Source organism: Sinohyriopsis cumingii, chromosome 7 (genome assembly GCF_028554795.1).
Source record: "Sinohyriopsis cumingii isolate HCF-2022 chromosome 7, ASM2855479v2, whole genome shotgun sequence".
Taxonomy (NCBI): domain Eukaryota; kingdom Metazoa; phylum Mollusca; class Bivalvia; order Unionida; family Unionidae; genus Sinohyriopsis; species Sinohyriopsis cumingii.
The window spans coordinates 82,992,207-83,018,057 of NC_142967.1; the positions used below are offsets into that span (position 1 = coordinate 82,992,207).

The 25,851-nt window shown below is 35.7% G+C and overlaps 1 protein-coding gene and 1 long non-coding RNA gene across 2 annotated transcripts in view; both read left to right on the plus strand.

Annotated features, from left to right (window-relative positions):
* Positions 1–493: 493 nt before the first annotated feature.
* LOC149795639 (uncharacterized) lies at positions 494–1,714 on the plus strand. Its single transcript, XR_016422132.1, has 2 exons — positions 494–700; positions 1,021–1,714. It is a non-coding gene; the product is annotated as an uncharacterized LOC149795639 (long non-coding RNA).
* Positions 1,715–3,390: 1,676 nt separating this feature from the next.
* The window catches only part of LOC149795640 (xaa-Pro aminopeptidase 1-like), a 101,309-nt gene continuing 78,848 nt past the window's right edge, over positions 3,391–25,851 (plus strand). Inside the window, exons 1-4 of the mRNA XM_089965469.1 lie at positions 3,391–3,501; positions 6,033–6,167; positions 7,410–7,473; positions 17,671–17,775. Of these exons, the coding sequence (XP_089821595.1) occupies positions 6,057–6,167; positions 7,410–7,473; positions 17,671–17,775 (280 nt within the window). The 5' untranslated portion in view covers positions 3,391–3,501; positions 6,033–6,056. The remainder of the gene's footprint in view (positions 3,502–6,032; positions 6,168–7,409; positions 7,474–17,670; positions 17,776–25,851) is intronic.

The window sequence follows — 25,851 nt, forward strand, 5'->3', positions numbered from 1 at the left end:
CCACGTGGATGTCAGCGAGATCTTAGCCTGTTGACAACTCTTCCTACCTGTCGCTCTACACTAATAGGATGGTTATTTCGCCCAAACCAAATCCAAACAAATGTATATATTCGGGAAGTAATATGGATGGTTCTGGCATATTGTGCACTTTTATTGGGCAGTATCAGGCGGGAAACGTTTTGTTGTTGTTGTTGGTTCTTTTATATAGCATCGTCGCGGTTCCTGCGATATGCTATCGCCGTCACCTGAAAATATATCTGCTCGGTAGATAAAGCAACACCGAAGTCCAAACACCGACTTCGACCATACCACATCCCGCTCCCACTTGCTGTCGTTTTCGAAATTAGCTTTGGTACAAGACACACTGTTTATGTATGTGCATACCAGGGTATGTAGATTGTACGGTCGGGGTGGTCGGTGTCACGGAATGGTGTAAATGTTGTTAATTAAATACATGTACTCGGGTTTCGTTTCTTTTTGTCTGTACAACGATACCCGAGGGTGATTATAATATGGTCTATGTATTTCGAAATCGTGAGTACGATTCGTCCTGTGCCACACGTGCAAGGTGCCTTTGATAAAGAATAACGAAAATTCTAAAGGTATAAATACGTTACTACATGTAAAGGACCTTTACAATACTAATGGTTTTGTCAGCAAGCGGCCTGCTTAAAGGATTCGCACAACTCCAGCTGTAGGGGTAGGTAATGTTTTGGGTTTTAAGTGATAACTAGTGTATTACCATATTTTCCTTTGCATGTTTGTTATAGTTTTCTTTACATACCATAATGCGTGCATTTTTTATTCTTGTTGCGACGTAGTGCAGGACTTATATTGGTAATGTAAAGCTACATTTTTTAAAAGAATTGTTTACTATTGTCTTATCAAGCAGGGTTAGGTTACTATTGAACCTCTGTTTTGTAATTGCCATTATAATATAATCTTTTTAACTTACCATGTATAACGTCCTTACGTTATGTCTGTATCAAGTTTAGTACACTGTATCGGGTATATTTTCAGCTGAGTTTTTGATGGTAGGAATATCCGGGGTGTCCGGTGTTGTCAGAGGGTAGAAACGTCCGTGTGTCCGGTGCGTTTAAGGTGCCGGAGCGTCTAATGTCTAGCGTCCGGAATGTCAAGAGTGACTAAGGTGACCCAGCTGTAGAGCCGTCAAAGGACCAGGGGGACCGGAGGGTCTAATATTTCAAGTGTCCGGAGGGTCTAATGTTCAAGTGATCATAGTATTCCGAGGGTCCGGAGTCTATATCAGTTGTGAAATTGATTCGGAGGAGCTGTGGAGCGGATATGGTGCACGGGTGCATCTCCACACATGTATTTTTAGCTGTATGCTAATTTTGGGTTAGTAAGACCCAGTGTATTATTCAGGACTGGAAGGATAGATTGTATATCCGTTCTTGTTTAGTGACATAATTTCGCTACCTGAGCGAATACATTTTTTACTATGTGTAGACTTACATCGTTTACTATTTGAGTGAACTATATTCATCTTTCCATTATTGAATCATCTGTGAAATCATTTATCCTGTGTTTTAGGGTTACTGACCTAAATTTATTTGTACATTTTTTCCATCTTTGAAACTGTGCGTTTTTTTGTTAAATAGATCCAATATTTGGATTATAAATACGCACACATCTTCATAATCCACTACTCATATAAATCGCCACATTAAACCATATATCTGTGTCGTCAAAACGTGTTCTGTTGTTAATCCGAAATATCCCACCCGGTTATCTTGTTACAGTCGGCTAGTACCAAGCAACAGTCCAACTCAGTGGCAAGGTTTGTCCACTGTCCCAGTGATGGCTGTACAATAAACAGCTTCTGGTCAGTGGGTAAAAGCAATCGCAATACTTATTCCACAACGGTTTCTGCGGTACACTGATCGAGTTCGTCTTCTTGCCTGCCGGAGTATAAAGAGACTTCGATACGTGTACAACTGTTGACTTGGACGTCATGGTGCAGAAAAGATTATCGCACGTGCAAGTTTCGACAGTCGGCGTTGTCAGCTAGGTGGCCTCAAAACAATTTGCGAATCTGCCTGGCCTCGAATTTGGAAACGATTTTCATGTAGACCTTACATCGTATAATGTAGCCGTCGTCGGTCTGTAGGGTTTAACGCCATTTTTCGACGCAAGATAGGCTATACATGGCGGCCAGTATAAATGGTGAAGGAAGAACCCGGGAAAATTCCGGAAAGAACCACGGACCCACGAGAAGCTATTGGCATTAACGGCGTTTGGGGGTGGCAAGTGGGGCGATCTCCCCAGGCCCCGCTCTTGAGGGGGCCCCGCGCTTTAGGCCTAAGGTCGTCCTTATGAGTTTGTCAAGCTATATTCTCCGGAAAACTGGAAACGCTGATACAGGCCGCACATAATGCACGCAAATTTGCGAAGTCAACATAGTCAACTTCGTAACGCAATGAACAGGTGGCAGCACAGATGCAGACATTTAGTTTAGACATAATCAGTGTTTTCAGTAGCATGCCAATCGAGATACCGATACTCTGACCCCGCGCGGTCATGGTCTGCCCTAAGCCCCGCGTACTCCTAACGCCGCCTCTGGCTACTGGCAAGCTTTCTCATATACCCACATTGGCCGAACCTGAGACTCGAACCCACGCAGACAGAAGTGAGATGACAGTGATCCGTAACGATGAGCGCTTTAGACCACTCGGCAACTCGGTCTGCTGTAAATATGAAAGAGAGTGGTCGCCAACGTTGTTTACATTGTCTAACCTATACTAGTTTGTCGAAACACGCTACAGTAGGGGTTTATAGAGCATGGTAGCCCCAACTCTTGCTAGTTTCGGAATGTTTGCGCTCTTATAAAGTTTTCTCCCCCACATGACTTTCCTGTAACGTTCGCGGATTCGCGCGTGAGTTCGCATGCATTCACGTATGGTGTGAGGACACAATTAAGACTTTGATCAAGATCAGCAAAGAAAAATTACAAATCCCTTACTATCACACTACTTTGACGCACATCTCGGTTTAAAAAAAAAAAGAGAGAAATTAATGTCCTGTCATTATCGGGGAGTAAAGATTCACAGTACATCCATTACTTGATTAATTTTATAAGCACTGTGTTACCCATAACACCTGCACATAGTTATAACAAAAAACCCACCATACTTCTTGTGAAAAATAAAATCTACATTTTATTTGGTATTAGGAAATAAAATTAGATTGTTACAGTAAAAATATAAAAAGACATTTATTTTTCAATCAACAATCAATCACATGAAACTTTTTTGTAACAAAAATTGTGGTTGCTAAAATTAAAAATTTCCTTATTGGCTCTATAAGGTCGACCCTGGAGTGGATTCATAGCATTGAACTTGATCATTGATGTTTAATATAAGCTGTCTCATTGAATAAAACAAAGCATGTAAACCAGTCGAGTTACTTTATTACCTCCGCTTCAAGAGAGTACGTGACAACTTTCGATTTTGGTGGTGATAATTATTGTCGATAGTCTGGGTAAAAACTTGTTAATTATTGTATTATTTTATGTGTCTGCAATAACTGAACTCCTATTGTGTCATTGCTAAAGGACAGCATCAAACTGAGATACTTAAACTCTGTATCTTTGCCCGTGTCGAGTAACAAAAGTTTCCAAATGCCGGTCACTTGAGAAACAGTAGAAGTCGTATACTGATATAGGTCATACAGGCATTCATCACCATTATTTCAATAATGGATGTAATTTATTAGAATTTGATTGTACATACCTGAAAATGGCAATCATTCCCTTTATTTGGATCTTCATACATCCATATTTCTTTGGAAAATCGTTATTTACACACTCCGGGGCCCCCCGAGTGGCTTCAAGCGCTTTCTGTTACGTATCACTGCCAGCACACCTCTGTGTGCGTGTGTTTGAGTCTCGGGCAGAGCCATTGTGGGTACGTGAGAAAGCTTGCCAGTAGCTTTCCGTGGGGTTTTCCCCGGTGCTTCCTCCTCCATTTGTACTGGCCGCCATGTATTGCCTATATTGTGCAAAAAATGGTGTTAAACCCCAAAACAACAAAAAGCAACATTTACATGCCCGAAGAAGTACATACTCAGTATCAATGTACAGGTTTAGATCTTTTATAGTTCGTTCTGCACAGTACTGTGAATGATATCCAAGATTGTTTCTCACTGAATTTTCACTTCAGCATCTCATAGCTAAAAATACAGAATTTGTTTTGTGCATGAATGATTTATACATTATTCATATTACCATACAGTGCAAATGATTCATTTGTCACATGCTGCTAAAGACTGGTCTGTGTTCAAGCAATCCGTCATGTTTGTCCTAAGCTCTGGAAGTGTCTCTTTTTGATTCTGATAAGAAATCAAAGGGAGGCAACTACATTATGACCCAATAGGAAAGCTGATCATACCTTAATATACAAATCGGCTCTTCCACAGTCCATAGCGGCATCAAAATATTTTATGTAAACAGACCACCCTGTTTTAAAATGTTATTTAATGAAATGTGTTGCACTCTATATCAATTTGAACCATGTTGAAATACATATTTTGCGAAATGAATTAGTTACTTTTACTACATTTAATGATGCTAACTTGATAATTCACTGAGCTACAGCCATGGATATCATTTATGATGCTGTGCGAAATCAACAATAGCAGTAATTGTCACAGTTGTTACATTAATTATTTATTTCCTTTTTCCAGGTTTTCATTTGTTACTCATTGGTGAAAAAAAAAATCAGTTGTCTTATCACATGTAAAAGTAATGTATTTTTGTGTTTCTGTCAATGTGGCATTTGAAGCATTTGAAAACATGTAAATACATATTCTGGTTTGTTAAAATCTCACTCATAATCACATTATTGCATATGCTATCTTATGATTTAATTTTGGAGCGAATTGCCATTTATTATACCTGTTCAAGTATAACTGAGTGAGATCATCACATGAAATGTGCTAGAAATAGGTAAATTGTAAATAAATTATACAAAAACCACATAAGTCAAAGTTTATTTTTATTTTTTTTATTAGAAAACCAATTACAAAGTATAATTTTGGTGTGTACCCTGATATATACATGTAAAGCATGTAAATAACTGAGTATTTCAGATTTTGAGCAGATTTTGATGTTTCTAGTAACCCCTGAATTACCACTGCTAATGTAGTTCATTCAGCTTAGCATTGTGAATGTTATCCATGCCTGATGCTTAGTGAATTTTCACATGAACATTCCAAAATGTAGATAAAATTACTTAATTCATTTAGCATGCAAATGATTTTTAAACACCATTTGTTTCAACACATGTAGCAAAAGCACACATTTGATGTAGGTTTTTAAGTGTGATCTATGTATATGTAATCAACCATGTTGGTCCTGGAGTTATGGATGAGTCCATTTCTGATAGAGGACTGAACTATTATTGGAGCCTTCATGTGCCACAGGCAAAAAAACATTATATCATCTATTTTAAATTAAACTATTTAAAATCTTTTCTAAATTTTTCTTTATGGTGTGATATGTCTAATGAGTCAACAATGTTTGTTTACCTTGGCATGTGACAGCTCTCAAAACTTCTTAGTCCTGTAGAAAAAATATACTCCTTGAAAAGTCCTGGACAAAACTCAGTCCATTCTTTATTCAGCATGTACACTTGTACAGTCAACAGTAGACTCTGATACTGTACAATAGAGGGGCCCCGAGTGGTCTAAAGCGCTCTCCGTTACGGATCACTGCCATCTCACCTCTGTCTGCGTGGGTTTGAGTCTCAGTTTTGGCCAATGTGGGTGTGTGAGAAAGCTTGCCAGTAGCTTCTTGTGGGTTGGTGGTTCTTTCCAGGGGTTTTCTTGGGTTCTTCCTCCACTATTAATACTGGCCGCCATGTATAGCCTATCGTGTGCTGAAAAATGGCGTAAAACACTACAACAACAACAACTGTACAATAGGATTTTTTGTACTGTGCAGTATTCCATGTTATGTATATTGATTATGTTCATTGTTCAGAATGTGGATTTGATGTCGGTTATTTTTTTAGGTTCAAGTTCAGTGCTATAAGATAATGGCAGCGAAAAGTACAACAGAGATCCTGGCACGACTGCGTACCCTAATGAGGAGAACTAGTGCTGGACCCATTCATGCTTACATTGTACCATCAGGAGATGCACATCAGGTAAGTGTTTTCTTTATACAAGACACTTAAAGGTACACAAAGTTTACAGGAATCTCTGATAATACCTTATATAATTGTCTTCAAAATACAAGGACATCACTCTAAAGCTAGGTGGAGGGGGCATGCATTTTTTGTTGTCAATAAGGACTTCACTCTAAAGCCAGGTGGAGTGGTCATACATTTACTTTTGTTGCCGATAAGGGCTTCACTCTAAAGCCAGGTGGAGGGGGTATGTATTTACTTTTGTTGCCAATAAGGATTTCACTCTAAAGCCAGGTGGAGAGGGTATGCATTTACTTTTGATGCCAATAAGGACTTCAATCTATAGCCAGGTGGATGGGGCATGCATTTACTTTTGTTGCCAATAAGGACTTCAAACTAAAGCCAGGTGGAGGGGGTATACATTTACTTTTCTTGCAAACACTCAGATTTTCTACAGTACATTTTTCACCAGTTCTTTCACTAGCTGGAAATGGGCTTTATGATTTAAATTATCCCTGTGCTTTGAAATAATTGTGGGAATATTGTGATTCAGTCCATATGGGATGTATGTATGTATGTATGGATGGATGGATGGATGGATGGGTGGGTGGATGCATGGATGGGCGGATGCATAGATGCTTGCATTACCTGGAACTCGTCATCCACTTTTAGAACTAGATACATGAAACGAAGGTCAACCAGGTCTCTCAGTGACCAGTGTTTCGATGTCAGAAAATCTCAAAAGATGCACCTTATCTCTTTGTAATATGTCCCTGTGATACATGACGCTTCCCTTTTTATATTTTTGGTCAGCCATGACTGATCTGCAGAATAGCTGATGGCAAGACTTATGAAAAGATGCATGAAGTCAGTGTGACTAATTAACAGTACATCCTTCTGTGATGTTATAATTTTGAATAAACCAATGTTCCTTTGAATATGTAAGCACCTGCAATTTTTGGGCAAATATGCCATGTCCTTTGTTGTTTTAGTGGTGTTTAAATTGGTGACAATGCATATATAAATAAAAAAGTAATTATTAAGATCTAGGATGAGTTGGTTTGTAAGCAAGAGATTTCTTGTATGTCTGGGAATTTTGCCTGAGCCCATCATTTTGATTAAAGATTGTATTGATTGGCAATAAAAATGTTAAAGTGTTGATATTGGGAACTCATTATGACTTCTCAATATTTCAGTTAGGATTTATGCTCCCTGAGGACTCATTAAAATATCCCTTCTAAATCTTTGTTTTATTTGCAGAGTGAGTACATAGCTCCATGTGACAGCAGAAGGGCATTTATAACAGGTTTCACAGGATCTGCTGGTAGGTTAAAGTTCAGCATGACCTATTTTATAATGCTCCGCCCACTATTGAAATTTATTCCTGTAAACAAGATGTCATTTGAGATTTTAAAAAACACCTAAAATTAGTCTTTTTAATATTTTGTTTATTTCTAAATGGGACTGCTCTAATTAGTGCTATTATATTCCACAGATTTTAATTATAATTATGATTAGACCTTTTCAACTCATCATTCAGTTGTTCTTCACCCCTACTTATCTAATTGCTGTTAATGGGAGGTATGTCAGTTAAGATCTGACATGATAAGTATCATGCTACAGTATAGCTCACATGTATTTTCAGAACTCCACACATCACGGTGGGGGTGGAGAGAGAGTGGAGACAATTAAGAATAAACTCTCCACCATCTCTCCACACATCCTGATGGTGTTGCCATGACAGCTCATGGAGAAATGCTCTGCACACCAGTCTTTCTCAAGGAGTCATCAAAGATGACCACTGTGGAGTGGACGTGGTCTCTATCAAATGGGCGTGGTTTACTCTATGACCCCTACAAGCATTCTCTTTAGAGGTTTATGAAGAGAGAGAGAGAGAGAATATATATGTACACAGCTATGAACTTCAGTTAATTCTGACTGCATTTATACTGTATGGAACTGGTCATTTAATTTATTATTTTTTCCGATTGGGCTATCTTTTTTTTTTTTTTTTTTTTTTTTTTTTTATTCATCACAAGATAAATTTGTTTCAAATAATATAACCCTTTGGAAACTTGAATGGTTTCTCCCTAATAAAGAATTGGCTTGAGCAGATGTCTCTGCAGACGAAGAGAGTGACCACTGTAAACACTTATAAAATTTTAGCATCAGAACGCAATATTGCACATTGTACTTTACACCTCGAAATATGGGCCATCATTAACAGTGGAAGTTTGATAAATTCCTAATTAATCTGACCTCTGTGTATTATTAAAATGAATAATAATGTTAAAAATTTCAAATCTTAAATGTTCAACAAATTTAAGGCATTCTGCATGGTTATATCCAGATTGTCCTGTAATTTGTTGGTTCTTGTAAGGAAAAATGTAAAAACATTTTTATCATGATAGAAAAAACTAATCAGTCATATGGAAATGATGAATAAATGAATAGTTGTAATGTAAATCTAATTTATTTCAGTGCAGTTTCCTGTTTGGAGCATTCGGCTATTGAGACAAAAAATAAAACATGCAAGCCAATTACTTCCAATAGTATTTAGATGATTTCTGTATTTGGTATACTGCATTGCAGCTAAACTGGATCAAGCAGAAGACATGGGATTGACTCCTCATCTCTCTTGATCAAATTATGGCTATTTAATTTACATTTCTCTAACATGATGTGATTACTTTATGACAAAAAAACAAAAATGGTTGTTGACAGGAATTTAATTGTCTAAACCTTGAGGATTACTTTTCAAGTTTAAACAGCAAGATAAATTGACACTTCAAGAGAAGATCAAGATGGTGTTCCTCTCATCAAGTCAGTCTTTTTTACTTTATTTTTTTATTGTCTCAGTGTGTAGTGTAAGTTTATTAAGATTTCTTTGAATAAAGTAACACTGCAAAAGAAGTCTGTCAACCTTCTCTCAATATAAAGAACATAAAGACTTTTTTACTTTATTTTTTTATTGTCTCAGTGTATTTGATTGAAATTAAGATCATTTGATTCTTGAAAGACTATCTGATTGTAAATCATGCATGATGTCTCATCTTTCCGTGGGTTGTCATCATCCATTGATTATTCAAATGTCAATCAGTAAAACTTCCATTGTTAATGACTGGACCATAATTTAGGTTACATGTATTAAGTGCAATAAGCTAAGTCATTCATGTGATAAAAACACACCTTTCCCAAGCTGAAAATGATGCCATCTTCTGTTGCTAACATTTTATAACAGTGTTTACAATGGACACTGCCTTAATTTCTGCTGAACATCCACTGAAGAGATGTTCAGAGACCAATCAAGATTCTAAAGTGTGGGTGGTGTGTAAATGCTTCAAAACGATTTTATTATTCTTATTTGTGGTATAAAAAGGACACTATGACCTTGAAAGAAACACATCTTATGATGAATATAATAATAAAAGTTTCACAGTTGGACATAATAATTTAGCCCCATAAAATTAAATGGCCAGTCCCTTACAGTACATGTGCATTCAGAATTTAACTGGTTGATAGCTGTGCTCATGTATATTAAGTCTTGTAACTGGGCCATTATTGCTTAAGGACTAAGCAATAAATGTTTATATTTAATTGTAAATTCAGTGTTTTCTTTAGTGTTGTTTGCATTTTGAAACAGTTTCTATCTGGAGTTTAATACCTCAGTGGATTACTTTTCATGTTTAAACAGTTGATTACTTTTCATGTTTAAACAGTAGGGTAAATTTACACTGTTCAAGAGAAGCTCAACAAGGTGGGTCTCTTGTCAAGTCAGTGTGTAAGTTTTATAAATGTATGAAATATGTAAGACTTTAAAAATTAATTTATGTTGTTCATATATATGATCAAAATAAAGCTCACTGATTGCTGAAATGGTATTGGATTGTTAATCATTCATGATTTATTGGTATTTCCATGGGTGGTTTTCATTGATTGGGTGTTGAAATGTCAATCAGAAATGCTGATTGGCCACATAATGATGGACATGCCATTGGTGTGCTGGATGAGGCACAGTGGTAATGTGTAAGTATTTTATAGCTCCATCATGGAGTATTATCATGGAGTGAAAGTGGAGGGATCAAGTCCCCCACCTTGATGCATGGAGTTCCAAAAATACATGTAAGCTGTACTGTACATAATGTGGGACAACATGTAAAAAAATGTTTCATTACCCAAATGAAAATTTTGGAAATGTATTGTAACTTTGATCGAGAACCATTGTTTTGTTTTAGCTGAAGTTTTTAATATGGTTTTCAATGCAGTTTTAGGTTACCATATTGTAAAATTTCCTATTGTTTGTGCATTAGATGAGATTTTCTTTTGCAAATGAATGTGGGCAGGGCTTTTGCAAATGAATGTGGGCAGGGCTTAAATCAAATTTGGAAAGGTCCTTAATGTGGTTGTAGAGGTTTATCATACTCTGCACCTTTTTCTCAGCTTTTAAATTCATTATTTGCTAATAACATATGTCATTTTTATTATGCATTCTGATAATTATTATTGATGTCATCTATTCCAACACGTTACATGCATGTTGATTTATAGCAGCAGCTTCTTATAAGAAGGACAGCAACACATTCCTGCAGGCAGCTCTAGGGGGGATTTAAGACACACACAAACTGTGTTTTGTATTAATGTATTGTTGCGGACGCTACTATTCAGTAGTTACTGGAAGGTTTGAAGGTAATGCAGTTGTCATTAGTGTTCATCTCTGGATGGTACAGTTGTTAAAAAAGTGTTGAATTTTTCTCAGCATTGAAAATGATCTTTCAGCATCTGCCTGATGCAGGGTGGTGTTACTGTGTCGATGGATGTTGTATATTCCACAATGCTAATGTTGATCTGGTATTTGCAAGGTATACAATGCTTCCCATTGCTGCTGCACTTCACAGAATCTAGTTCTGTCAACCAGTAGTTCTGAATTTAGTTTCTCTGGCTCTTTTAAAAATAACGACTGTGTTTTGACATTATGCCTTAAAAAAATGAATCAGACTCATCCTAACTTTATCTTTTCATACATAGTCACATTTGCACATTACATATGGAGTAAAATCACATTCTGGCCAGTAATCTTCTCATTAAAGGTAATGGAATGTAATGACCATAGTTTTGCCACAACTGATCCCTGATTTACCTAACTTCAAATGAATTGGGTTGTTCTATTTGCATATTTTACCTTTGCAAATTAGTCTAATGGATTTTTCCACATCAATGCTGAAATCACCCTAGCTATTGTCAGTCAGTAAAGTAGTCTGTAGAATGGTGGTTTTTTTTCTCTGTCTGCCTTTACCGTTTAATCATCTTGATATAAGTTGCCCGGTGATGAATATTAAGGTTGAAGCAATTTTTGAATCAGTTTCTTTTCGTCATTTAATCCACAGAATCACCAAAAAAATTGTTTTTTACTGATCCCACCTAAAATTCACTGGTCCTGCCTAAAATGCACTGGTCCTGCTAAAATTAAACAGAAACCAGTTCAGTTTCTTATTTAACATTTATTATTCAAAACTATAACAACTGTATTTCAAAAAGACTCATGAATGAATTATCTGTACACTTTTGTATTTCACCAAGACTCATGAATGAATTATCTGTACACTTTTGTATTTCACCAAGACTCATGAATGAATTATCTGTACACTTTTGTATTTCACCAAGACTCATGAATGATGTACCTGTACACTTTTGTATTTCACCAAGACTCATGAATGGAGTACCTGTACTCTTTTGTATTTCACCAAGACTCATGAATGAATTATCTGTACACTTTTGTATTTCACCAAGACTCATGAATGAATTATCTGTACACTTTTGTATTTCACCAAGACTCATGAATGAAGTACCTGTACACTTTTGTATTTCACCAAGACTCATGAATGAAGTACCTGTACACTTTTGTATTTCACCAAGACTCATGAATGGAGTACCTGTACACTTTTGTATTTCACCAAGACTCATGAATGAATTACCTGTACACTTTTGTATTTCACCAAGACTCATGAATGATGTATCTGTACACTTTTGTATTTCACCAAGACTCATGAATGATGTACCTGTACACTTTTGTATTTCACCAAGACTCATGAATGAATTATCTGTACACTTTTGTATTTCACCAAGACTCATGAATGAATTATCTGTACACTTTTGTATTTCACCAAGACTCATGAATGAATTATCTGTACACTTTTGTATTTCACCAAGACTCATGAATGATGTACCTGTACACTTTTGTATTTCACCAAGACTCATGAATGAATTATCTGTACACTTTTGTATTTCACCAAGACTCATGAATGAATTACCTGTACACTTTTGTATTTCACCAAGACTCATGAATGATGTACCTGTACACTTTTGTATTTCACCAAGACTCATGAATGAATTATCTGTACACTTTTGTATTTCACCAAGACTCATGAATGATGTACCTGTACACTTTTGTATTTCACCAAGACTCTGAATGAATTATCTGTACACTTTTGTATTTCACCAAGACTCATGAATGAATTACCTGTACACTTTTGTATTTCACCAAGACTCATGAATGATGTACCTGTACACTTTTGTATTTCACCAAGACTCATGAATGAATTATCTGTACACTTTTGTATTTCACCAAGACTCATGAATGATGTATCTGTACACTTTTGTATTTCACCAAGACTCATGAATGAATTACCTGTACACTTTTGTATTTCACCAAGACTCATGAATGGAGTACCTGTACACTTTTGTATTTCACCAAGACTCATGAATGAATTATCTGTACACTTTTGTATTTCACCAAGACTCATGAATGAATTATCTGTACACTTTTGTATTTCACCAAGACTCATGAATGAATTACCTGTACACTTTTGTATTTCACCAAGACTCATGAATGAAGTACCTGTACACTTTTGTATTTCACCAAGACTCATGAATGGAGTACCTGTACACTTTTGTATTTCACCAAGACTCATGAATGGAGTACCTGTACACTTTTGTATTTCACCAAGACTCATGAATGATGTACCTGTACACTTTTGTATTTCACCAAGACTCATGAATGAAGTACCTGTACACTTTTGTATTTCACCAAGACTCATGAATGAATTATCTGTACACTTTTGTATTTCACCAAGACTCATGAATGGAGTACCTGTACACTTTTGTATTTCACCAAGACTCATGAATGGAGTACCTGTACACTTTTGTATTTCACCAAGACTCATGAATGGAGTACCTGTACACTTTTGTATTTCACCAAGACTCATGAATGAATTACCTGTACACTTTTGTATTTCACCTAAATTCATGAATGGAGTACCTGTACACTTTTGTATTTCTCTAAATACTTACTGCAGAAAGTGTATTACATCACAGTCTCTCATGAGTCCTGCTTTAGCCATTCATGTTCATATGGCCAGCATTTTGGGTACTTTCTTAGCTCTTCTCCTAATAATACATGTATTTATTATTACACTCTCTTGTCCTAATCGTACATGTATTTATGATTACTCTCCCTTGTCCTAATCATACATGTATTTATCATTACACTCTCTTGTCCTAATCGTACATGTATTTATGATTACTCTCCCTTGTCCTAATCATACATGTATTTATCATTACACTCTCTTGTCCTAATCGCACATGTATTTATGATTACACTCTCTTGTCCTAATCGCACATGTATTTATGATTACACTCTCTTGTCTTAATCGTACATATATTTATGGTTACACTTTCTTGTCCTAATTGTACATGTATTTATAATTACACACTTGTCCTAATCATACATGTATTTATGATTACACTCTCTTATCCTAATCGTACATGTATTTATAATTACACTCTCTTGTCCTAATCGTACCTGTATTTATGATTACACTCCCTTGTTCTAATCATACAAATTATGGCTGTCAGTATAAAAAAGAAATTTCACATGTATTTATGATTACACTCTCTTGTCATCATCTAACTTCAGCCCTTTCAGTGCTACCTTGGAAATACTTTCCCATGCTTACACAATTGTTACCACACCATGCATTGAATGTTTTTCAACACTGATGTGAATATTCAAACACATCTTTCAGTGTAATTCTGGATTATGTGCCGAGTCAGCGAATATGGCCTTTTCTGATTAATCAACACTTAGTCTGACACCCTATTCTTTTTAGTATCATCAGTAAAGAAATCAGTGCTTGAGGTCAGTACACCAGCCTTGTTCCATGTGTGTAAAAACTGTTTTGACAATGATCACACATTTACTGTGCATTAGTAACATGGGCATTTATTAAACCTTAACTGATGTTGGCTGGTACTCAGTTCACACATCAAATGGATGAATTAACTAATAAAGGGAATACCAACTCATGACCAGTTCTTAACTGTCATGATAGCAACCAGCAGTAATGTTCACTGCTCCAATGGTCTAGTGATGGCTGGTTTTAGTGATCCATTGGCAAAATCATTATCTATGGGGTAGCACAGGCACATTGCAGTGCTATTACTTTTTATGAAGGCTACATGCACATTGCAGTGCTATTACTTTTTATGAAGGCTACAGGCACATTGCAGTGCTATTACTTTTTATGAAGGCTACAGGCACATTGCATTGCTGTTACTTTTTATGAAGGCTACAGGCACATTGCAGTGCTATTACTTTTTATGAAGGCTACAGGCACATTGCAGTACTGTTACTTGCTATGAAGGCTACATGCACATTGCTGTGCTATTAGTTTTTATGAAGGCTACAGGCACATTGCAGTGTTATTACTTTTTATGAAGGCTACATGCACATTGCAGTGCTATTACTTTTTATGAAGGCTACAGGCACATTGCAGTACTGTTACTTTTTATGAAGGCTACATGCACATTGCAGTGCTATTAGTTTTTATGAAGGCTACAGGCACATTGCAGTACTGTTACTTTTTATGAAGGCTACAGGCACATTGCAGTGCTATTACTTTTTATGAAGGCTACAGGCACATTGCAGTGCTATTACTTTTTATGAAGGCTACAGGCACATTGCAGTGCTATTACTTTTTATGAAGGCTACAGGCACATTGCAGTGCTATTAGTTTTTATGAAGGCTACATGCACATTGCAGTGCTATTAATTTTTTTGAATGCTACAGGCACATTGCAGTACTGTTACTTTTTATGAAGGCTACAGGCACATTGCAGTACTATTACTTTTTATGAAGGCTACAGGCACATTGCAGTCCTGTTACTTTTTATGAAGGCTACAGGCACATTGCAGTGCTATTACTTTTTATGAAGGCTACATGCACATTGCAGTGCTATTACTTTTTATGAAGGCTACAGGCACATTGCAGTGCTGTTACTTTTTATGAAGGCTACAGGCACATTGCATTGCTGTTACTTTTTATGAAGGCTACAGGCACATTGCAGTACTATTACTTTTTATGAAGGCTACAGGCACATTGCAGTGCTATTACTTTTTATGAAGGCTACAGGCACATTGCAGTGCTATTACTTTTTATGAAGGCTACAGGCACATTGCAGTGCTATTACTTTTTATGAAGGCTACAGGCACATTGCAGTGCTGTTACTTTTTATGAAGGCTACATGCACATTGCAGTGCTATTACTTTTTATGAAGGCTACAGGCACATTGCAGTGTTATTACTTTTTATGAAGGCTACATGCACATTGCAGTGCTATTACTTTTTATGAAGGCTACAGGCACATTGCAGTCTTGTTACTTTTTATGAAGGCTACAGGCACATTGCAGTGCTATTAGTTTTTATGAAGGCTACAGGCACATTGCAGTACTGTTACTTTTTATGAAGGCTACAGGCATATTGCAGTGCTATTACTTTTTATGAAGGCAACATGCACATTGCAGTGCTATTACTTTTTATGAAGGCTACAGGCACATTGCAGTGCTATTACTTTTTATGAAAGCTACATGCACATTGCAGTCCTGTTACTTTTTATGAAGGCTACAGGCACATTGCAGTGCTATTACTTTTTATGAAGGCTACAGGCACATTGCAGTCCTGTTACTTTTTATGAAGGCTACAGGCACATTGCAGTGCTATTACTTTTTATGAAGGCTACAGGCACATTGCAGTGCTGTTACTTTTTATGAAAGCTGCAGGCACATTGCAGTGCTATTACTTTTTATGAAGGCTACAGGCACATTGCAGTACTGTTACTTTTTATGAAAGCTACAGGCACATTGCAGTCCTACTACTTTTTATGAAGGCTACAGGGACATTGCAGTACTGTTACTTTTTATGAAGGCTACAGGCACATTGCAGTCTTGTTACTTTTTATGAAGGCTACATGCACATTGCAGTGCTATTAGTTTTTATGAAGGCTACAGGCACATTGCAGTGCTATTACTTTTTATGAAGGCTACAGGCACATTGCAGTCCTGTTACTTTTTATGAAGGCTACAGGCACATTGCAGTCCTGTTACATTTTATGAAGGCTACAGGCACGTTGCATTGCTGTTACTTTTTATGAAGGCTGCAGGCATATATTGCAGTGCTAGTAAGGGTTTCTCAGTCTGTCTTTTTCATATGGTTTACAGGAAATTTTGTTTTTATAAACATGCCACGAGGGGGAGTTTGTGAGTCAAAAGGTTTTTGACTCATCATGATCTGGTAGTTATGTTTGCAATTGTTGGCCTCAAAATGTCACCATATAATTAGTAATAACATGATGTCATTTATAAAATTATTTTAATAATTACACTGAGTGTAATTATGCTGGTAATAACATAGAGTGTAATTTTGCTGGTAATTACATAGATTATAATTATGCTTAAAGTAATTAGAATTCTATTTGTCTTGTCAGTTGATTATATGAATACTGGGCAGTTGTATTCTTCATTGACTGGGAATAGTCTTTCATGAAACAAAACAGCAACAATGCCTAATGTAGAAAATGACACCTGACCTCGTCATTAAAGAAAATGTCACTCCAGACCTTGAAAGTTTTTACTCCAAATCAAGATATTCAGCATTCAGATTGGTCAGAATATTTTGGAGTAAAGTCTTATGACACATCAGCTGGATTCTGTGACATTGACTCTTAAGCATGAGAACATTTTAAATGTTATAGAGAACAAATGAAATTGATCTTTACATCAACTGATTCTCATCTGAATAACAATTTTCCAGATTTCCTCAAAATCATGAGATTTTACATCACTTTTACTTGAGGGATAGATGATTTAAACAAGTTATAGAAACAAATAGTCAAATCTGATTAGAATTTTCTGACTTAGTGACATTCAAATTGATCTAAACTTTCCTGAATATTTGTTCAGCTTGTAGGGCGTGTTTTTAGACATGACATTTTCACACTAAATGTTTAATTGCTTGATAGATGGCCTTTTGAAGATAGTTAACAAGATATAGAACTGCTGAGTTGATGGTAAGTTTATTAACAGGATCAAACTATTGGTCATATCTAGTGTCCATGTGAAAGTTGACAAAATTTTACATAGTTTTGGAAATTTCATGTTTGACCAATGGTCATCTTGAATCTTTGTTCCAGGTACAGCAGTCATTACTATGAATGAGGCTGCCCTCTGGACAGATGGACGCTACTTTCTGCAGGCAGAACAGCAGATGGACACCAACTGGAAACTGATGAAAGATGGTGAGCAAGCTTGTGGTTTTTTCTTTATCATTTTTATTTTGTTCTAGGATAGTGCAGCATTAATGCACACTGATTTCATGAGATATCCAACAATTGGCAATATTTGTTTTTGGGAAAACACATAAAGGGTCATTTTTCATTTTTCATTCCAAGGACAATAACATATATCATGTTCATGAAAGTATTTTATTGGTATGATAGTATTTTATTGGTATGAAAGTGTTTTATTGGTATGGAAGTATTTTATTGGTATGAATGTTATAAGCAAGCAAACAGTCAACTGGTAAAAGTATTTTATTGGTATGAATGTTATAAGCAAGCAAACAGTCAACTGGTAAAAGTATTTTATTGGTATGAAAGTATTTTATTGGTATGAATTTTATAAGTAAGCAAACAGTCAGCTGGTAAAAGTATTTTATTGGTATGAATTTTATAAGTAAGCAAACAGTCAGGTGGTGAAAGTATTTTATTGGTTTAATGAATTCACAATAATTCCAAAATAGTGATTTAGTCCAAACATATTAATGAGCACTATTTAATTCCAATGAATAATTTAAATAAATAAATGCTCTCAAATATTAACGTAACAGAACTGAAAGACTGGTTCCATTAAAGATGTTAAGATTAAAAATTTTGATGCAAATAACCATGACGTAAAAACCTAAGACACAATAAGAGGACCATATGAGGGTGACAAGTTCATTTCTAGAACATTCTAAGTAATTTCCAAGGGGAAAATCAGTGTCCAGAACTCATACCCAAGTAAACATGCTTATGTACAAGTGATAATTGTCTTAAAATATAATCTACAATCATAGACAGAAATTAGCTACAGTATGTAATATAACGTTTACATAAAGACCCTTACAATATATAATCATGGACAAATATTAAACACACAATGTAGATTAACATATCAGTACTAGAATAAGATAACATGGAATCCTTTTATTTGCTGCAACCCTAATTTGGCCACCAACAGGACCTCCTGACCCTCAGGCTTATGATGTGATTATAAAATTTTCTTTTGATGACTTTTGTGACCCCACTGAGGTCACTGATTTGGGTCACAACCTGAATTTGGGAACTGCTTATATGGCAACGCATTGATGATTATGCTGCATATAAAGTTTTGCTTTTTCTTAAACATGAACTGCATAGTTTCAGAATAAGAATTTTATTGAAACAAAATGCAGTAGTTTGTAAATGTTTTTTTAATATTTTGCCATGGCTGTAGAATTTGGTGCTGATGAGGAGAAGAAGAAAAATACTCATAAATGGAATAATAAAGGAAAACAAAGAAAAAGATCATGATATGGATTTCTCTGCATGCATGTCCTAAAAAAATGTCCCAAATATAGCCCTTCCCTCTGGCAGTTTTGGTGTCTGTATGAGTTGTTCTGAATTGCCTAATACTCTATATATTTTTCTTCTTGGTCCCCAGATACCATGCATAAGATAGTATTACTTTTAGGTCTATTCTACTATTATGTCCCCAGATACCATGCTTATGACTATTCTATTCAAGTCTCCAGATACCTTGTGCATGTAACTATTCTACTTCCAGGTCCCCAGATACCCTGCATATGACTGTTTTACTTGCAGGTCCCCAGATACCCTGCATGTGACTCTTTTACTTGCAGGCCCCAGATACCCTGTATGTGACTGTTTTACTTGCAGGTCCCCAGATACCCTGCATGTGACTGTTTTACTTGCAGGTCCCCAGATACCCTGCATGTGACTCTTTTACTTGCAGGCCCCCAGATACCCTGTATGTGACTGTTTTACTTGCAGGTCCCCAGATACCCTGTATGTGACTGTTTTACTTGCAGGTCCCCAGATACCCTGCATGTGACTGTTTTACTTGCAGGTCCCTAGATACCCTGCATGTGACTCTTTTACTTGCAGGTCCCCAGATACCCTGCATGTGACTCTTTTACTTGCAGGCCCCCAGATACCCTGCATGTGACTGTTTTAGTTAGGAAGGAATTATTTGCATGGAAGTGTCAACATTTCACAGAGTAAATAGAGTTATTTTTAGCTTAATACTAATCATGTTATGGGTATAGATGATGGAGTTTTCTTTTTTGTTAATAGAAATAAGATTTTCACCTATTACCAATTCACAATAAAAAGACACACACACACACACACACATTAAATACCCAAGCATAGTATGGCAAGAATGGTTGAAAATTAAATCAAAAACATGTATGTTGTGTGTGTGTCTGGGGAAATAAACAAAATGCCAGTCAAAATTGCAGATGTAACTGTTATATACCATACTGCAGTGTAGTGAGAATTTATGTATTTTCAGTACATTATTTAATTTCATTTTATTGGTGCATTTAATTTTGTAGCAGTGGTTTAAAAAGGAAATAAAATACTAAACTTCATGTTGTTTTCTTCAACCCAATTGTCATAACATTTGGTAGACCAGTTCAAGTGCAAAGATTTTCATGTTAATTTTTCAGGTAATGGATGTTGTAAATTCTACATTTTTTATTTTATTTCTTTATAATTTTGGTTGCAGGGTCCATAGTGGTGCCCACACTATATCCATAACCAACTTTATAATAAATTATAATTCTAGTATCTACAGATCTCCCCCATTATAATGCACATTGTTATATAACAATTCTGGATATAATGTGGTACTACTATGGACCCCATGACCACAATCATGCCAATTTATAACAATAAAGGTTGAAAGAAAATGAGGTGAAACTTAATCTTCTATCTTCTTCTCCATTTCAAAATATCATTATTTAAAACTTAATAGTGCCTGCTATACCATGGCCCCGTTTAATATGCTATTCTCAATATATCACAGTATTTATATGATGTGCAAAAAACTCAAGCTATACACAAAAACTTGACCAAGAATGTACAATATAATGTACATGTACAAAGTAGCCTCCTTAACCACTTCACAGGGTGTAAATGCTATGAAACCCACTCCAAACTGTTAACCACTTCTCAGGGTGTAAATGCTATGAAACCCACTCCAAACTGTTTCAAAGGCCCTATGAAAAAAGAATGGCTGGTTGATATATATATATATATATATATATATATAGGGCCTTTGAAACAGTTTGGAGTGGGTTTCGTAGCATTTACACCCTGGGAAGTGGTTAACAATTTGGAGTGGGTTTCATAGCTTTTACACCCTGGGAAGTGGTTAACAATTCAGAGTGGGTTTCATAGCAGTTATACCCTGGGAAGTGGTTAACAATTTGGAGTGGGTTTCATAGCATTTACACCCTGGGAAGTGGTTAACAATTTGGAGTGGGTTTCATAGCATTTACACCCTGGAAAGTGGTTAACAATTTGGAGTGGGTTTCATAACATTTACACCCTGGGAAGTGGTTAAGAAGGCTACTTTGTACATGTACATTTTATTGTACATTCTTGGTTAAGTTTTTGTGTATAGCTTGAGTTTTTTGCACATCGTATAAATACTGTTATAGCTGGAATTATGAAATTCGGTGAGGTTGCTTTCTGATGAGTTCTACACCCTTGTTGCAAAATAGGTAACTGTGACCCATATTTCATGCTTCATGGACTTTGGTTAAATTTTGTGTTTTAAGTTGAAGCTAATTTCTCAAGCTCTCTTTATACTAGAATCATCAACCTAGATGATTCTCTGCATCTGTTTTATTACAGCTTTCTTTCAACAAAAGGTTTCTGTGACTGACAGTTCATATTTTTCTTGCTCTTTGTTAGTTTCTGCTTTTAACTCATGACAAATATTTTTTTGCACCCTGTGTACATACTGTTATACCTAGAACAGACCTGCCAACTCTCTTGTTTCTTGCGGGAGAATTCTGGAATCCGACCATTCCTCCCATACTCCTGCATTTTATTTTTTTCTCCCAGAAGAGTTTATTTTATCCCCCACAAAAATAGGAGAAAAACTCATTTCTTAAAAAAAGATCAAGAGAAAAATTCATTTCATAAAAATTAAATCAGAGAAAACAATTTCCCCCAAAAATTTAGGAGAAAAATTTGTTTCGTTTAAAGAAAAAAAAATAATTTGAAACTCCCTTGAGAGTAAGACTGGAAGTGTGCAGAAGTTCTTTTAAAGCACGTTAAAGTTGTTGCAAAGTTTAATCCTTATTTTTGGACCTATTTTACAATGTCTAAAAGAAACAGAGATTCAGGTAAAATTCGAAAGTAAAAAAATATATAACTTCTTTCTAAGCTTTTTATATTCTAGAGTTTCCTTGACTGACTCATGGAAGTGATTCATATACAGCGTTTTGCAAGACATGCAATTCTAGTTTCAGTGTTGCCAGTGATTGGTGCCACATCCTTGTCATCCCTTAGAGCAATGCATTCTGTGAGAGAATATTTAGTTTTGTTTGGAAGAATATGACTGACTTCAGGAACAGTATGAAAACTGAGACACTAGAAAGGTCTTCCTGTTAAACAGCAATGTATTGTTTGCTTAGAGAGACAGCTGGACAAAGTTATCCTTAAAAGATGCAAAGGACAATGGCCAGGAGTAGTATTAATTGATGTTCTTGTCTGTTAAGTTTTGTTCAATCTGTTATTTAATATCTAAAATTTTTGTCTCACAAATTTAAGGTTTGTTTAGAACTGTATGCCACCAACCTGTAAGAAATAGAAGACACTAATGATTTATTGTGGTTTTCTATTTAAGGTAAAAAAAATTTTATATGCAATGCTTTTTGCTATTTTAGAATTGAATTACAATAATTGGTTTAAATCTTTAAATGCTGAAAAGCATTCAGTTTTTGTAAATGTGTTCATCACATTTCTCATTGTATACCTTAAAGATTGATGAAATCCTCCCTGAAATAATTGAAATCTCCCTGAAAACATTTTTCAAAATCTTCTTTGATGAGTATCACTGGGATTGACAGGACTGTACTAGGATTGTGATTCTTGGTGAGGGGATCCACTTTGATGAGACTGTACCCTAATCACAAAAGTAAGTCAATGAGACACATATTTTATGCAGCCGGTTTGATATACTTTGAATCAGGAAACTTGGTGAGGGGATGAATCATGATGAATACTATACCCTAAATCACAGAAGTGGATCAGTGTGACCCATATTTCACATTTCACTGACTTATGTTGTTTTTTAGTTTTAACTGTTCCTGATTGAACTATTAAACTGGATGATTGTATTGATCCCTGTTAGTTCCAAATTGTAAAAAAAAATAATGGTCACTGCACTGTATTTCACATTAGACTGGCTAAGGTGAAGATTTTGCATAGCTGACTAAAATACCATAAGGTGAAGATTTTGCATAGCTGACTAAATACCATAAGGTGAAGATATTGCATAGCTGACTAAATACCATAAGGTGAAGATTTTGCAATGCTGACTAAATACCATAAGGTGAAGATTTTACATAGCTGACTAAATACCATAAGGTGAAGACTTTGCATAGCTGTTGTTGATGTTGTTGTGGGGTTTAACGCCATTTTTCAGCACGATAGGCTATACATGGCGGCCAGTATTAATGGTGGAGGAAGAAACCAGAAAACCCCGGAAAGAACCACCGACCCACGAGAAGCTACTGGCAAGCTTTCTCACATGCCCACATTGGCTGAATCTTAGACTCGAACTGCCGCAGACAGAGGTGAGATGGCAGTGATCCGTAACGAAGAGCGCTTTAGACCACTCGGCCACTTGGGGCCCCCTTTGCATAGCTGACTAAATACCATATGGTGAAGATTTTGCATAGCTGATTAATACCATAAGGTGAAGATTTTGTGTAGCTGACTAAATACCATAAGGTGAAGACTTTGCGTAGCTGACTAAATACCATAAGGTGAAGATTTTGCATAGCTGACTAAATACTATAAGGTGAAGATATTGCATAGCTGACTAAATACCGTAAGGTGAAGACTTTGCATAGCTGACTAAATACCATAAGGTGAAGATTTTGCATAGTTGACTAAATATCATAAGGTGAAGATATTGCATAGCTGACCAAATACCCTAAGGTGAAGACTTTACATTGCTGACTAAATACCATCAGGTGAAGATTTTGCATAGCTGACTAAATACCATAAGGTGAAGATATTGCGTAGCTGACTAAATACCATAAGGTGAAGATTTTGCATAGCTGACTAAATATCATAAGGTGAAGATTTTGCATAGCTGACTAAATAACACATTTTTATGCAATGTACATACTATCCTTCCTGAATCCTCATGAGGAATGCATGCTGATGAGCACAACTTTGTCATTTTGGTACTCGGTTATTATGGTCAATATTTTAAGCTTCTCTCACTGACTTGGGTCTTGGGCCCCTGGTGGCTGAGTGGTCTAAAGCCTTTGTCTTTACTGATTGCTGCCATCTCACCTCTGTTCACATGGGTTCCAGGCTCAAGCTCAGCCAGTGTGGGTATGGTTCTTGTGCTGATGTTCAATAGTCTTGAATATGCAGATGTATCAGTAGTCTTGAATGCATTGATTTGTACCAATGATATAATCCAGAATGTCTTTGAATGAATTCACAATATTCCCGAAGTTGTGTTTTAGTCCAAATAGTCAACGAGCACTTTATAGTTCCAATGAATAATTTAAAAAAATGATTACTTTCAAATTATATCTGAGCACAACTAAATGTTCATATTCCAAAGAATTGATAAGAAACAGGAATGAAGACTTTGTTTACCCAAATCATATATATATATATATATATATATATATATATATATATATATATATATATATATATATATATATATATATATATATATATACTGACCTATGACACAGTAGCATTTCCTAATGAAAAGGACAGCTCACATTTCAGTAAACATCCCAAAAAACATGACAGAAATAATGTAGGCCAAAACTCTATGCTCAATCTCAGACAAAGGTCAAGCACACACTATAAATTAAACATACATACATACATACATACATACATACATACATACATACATACATACATACATACAACTTGCTATAGTACATCATTGATATAGCAGAAAGGCATAATACTTGGTAAATAGAGCTGACAAAATATTTGGTTCTAGATATGAAAAGTTGAGAAAAGGAAAATAATTTTAGTTGAAAATGGGTCCAGTATTTTGTTTCTATGATCAATTTAGTCTGATATTTATAGTTTGCACAATAGTTTTAGTTTTAATGGCTGCTGGAGACTGCGGTGAGCTTCACAGAAATGAGTTGTGTAATGCTTGTGTTATGTAGTGATGATCTATAGCTGGAATTTGTGCATTGGGTCTAAGATACTAATTTAAAATGCATAGGATCTATAAACAGTTGCTTACATATGTAAATTATTAGTAAAAAAGTTTATGAGACTCGATCTTTTCCCAATTGGACAGATTGGTCAGATGGTGTCTTAGAAGAATTTAGTTAATTCCAATTGGATGAGTTTGGTCACATGAATAGGTATTTTGAAATATTAGGTTGAGTAGCAAGATCTGTCCTGTGGGGTATATCATAACATATAGTCATAATAGGCTCTTGGCGGTGTATTTAAGGAGAGAACCAAGCAATCAGATGAATAATAATTATTCAAAGTAGTTCTTGACAACACCATTTTGATGTCATACTTCTTGGTGGACCAGTACATTTCCAGTTGTGATGCTTATACAGAACTTTTCATTCTGTCGGAAAAAATTTCATTTGGATTCACTTCTTATTACTTTAAGTTCCTCTCACATTTTCATTTATAACTTTGATAATTTAATTATTTGTTAAGTTTTGCAAAACCTGTTGGGTTTTTTCTTACTGTTAATTAGTTTATGATAATAGAGTCATAACAGAAATTGGGGGCTTGTCTGGGATACATATTCCAGAGAAATGGAATTTGTTTTGAAATTTAAATTACTTTTTTGAGACATTTCTTTATCCCTGGTCTTTTGAGTTTACATGAGAATAAGGATGCCAATGGATTCCTAGGTACTTGGGTACCTGCCTGTTGATAATAACCCAGATAGGCAATAAAATGAACAACCTTGTTAAAAAAAACAAGCATTCCAAGTTCAGATCGAAACACAGGATAATGATAACAGTTCAAGGCTCTTGTTGTTTGTGCATTAATTCATTATCACAG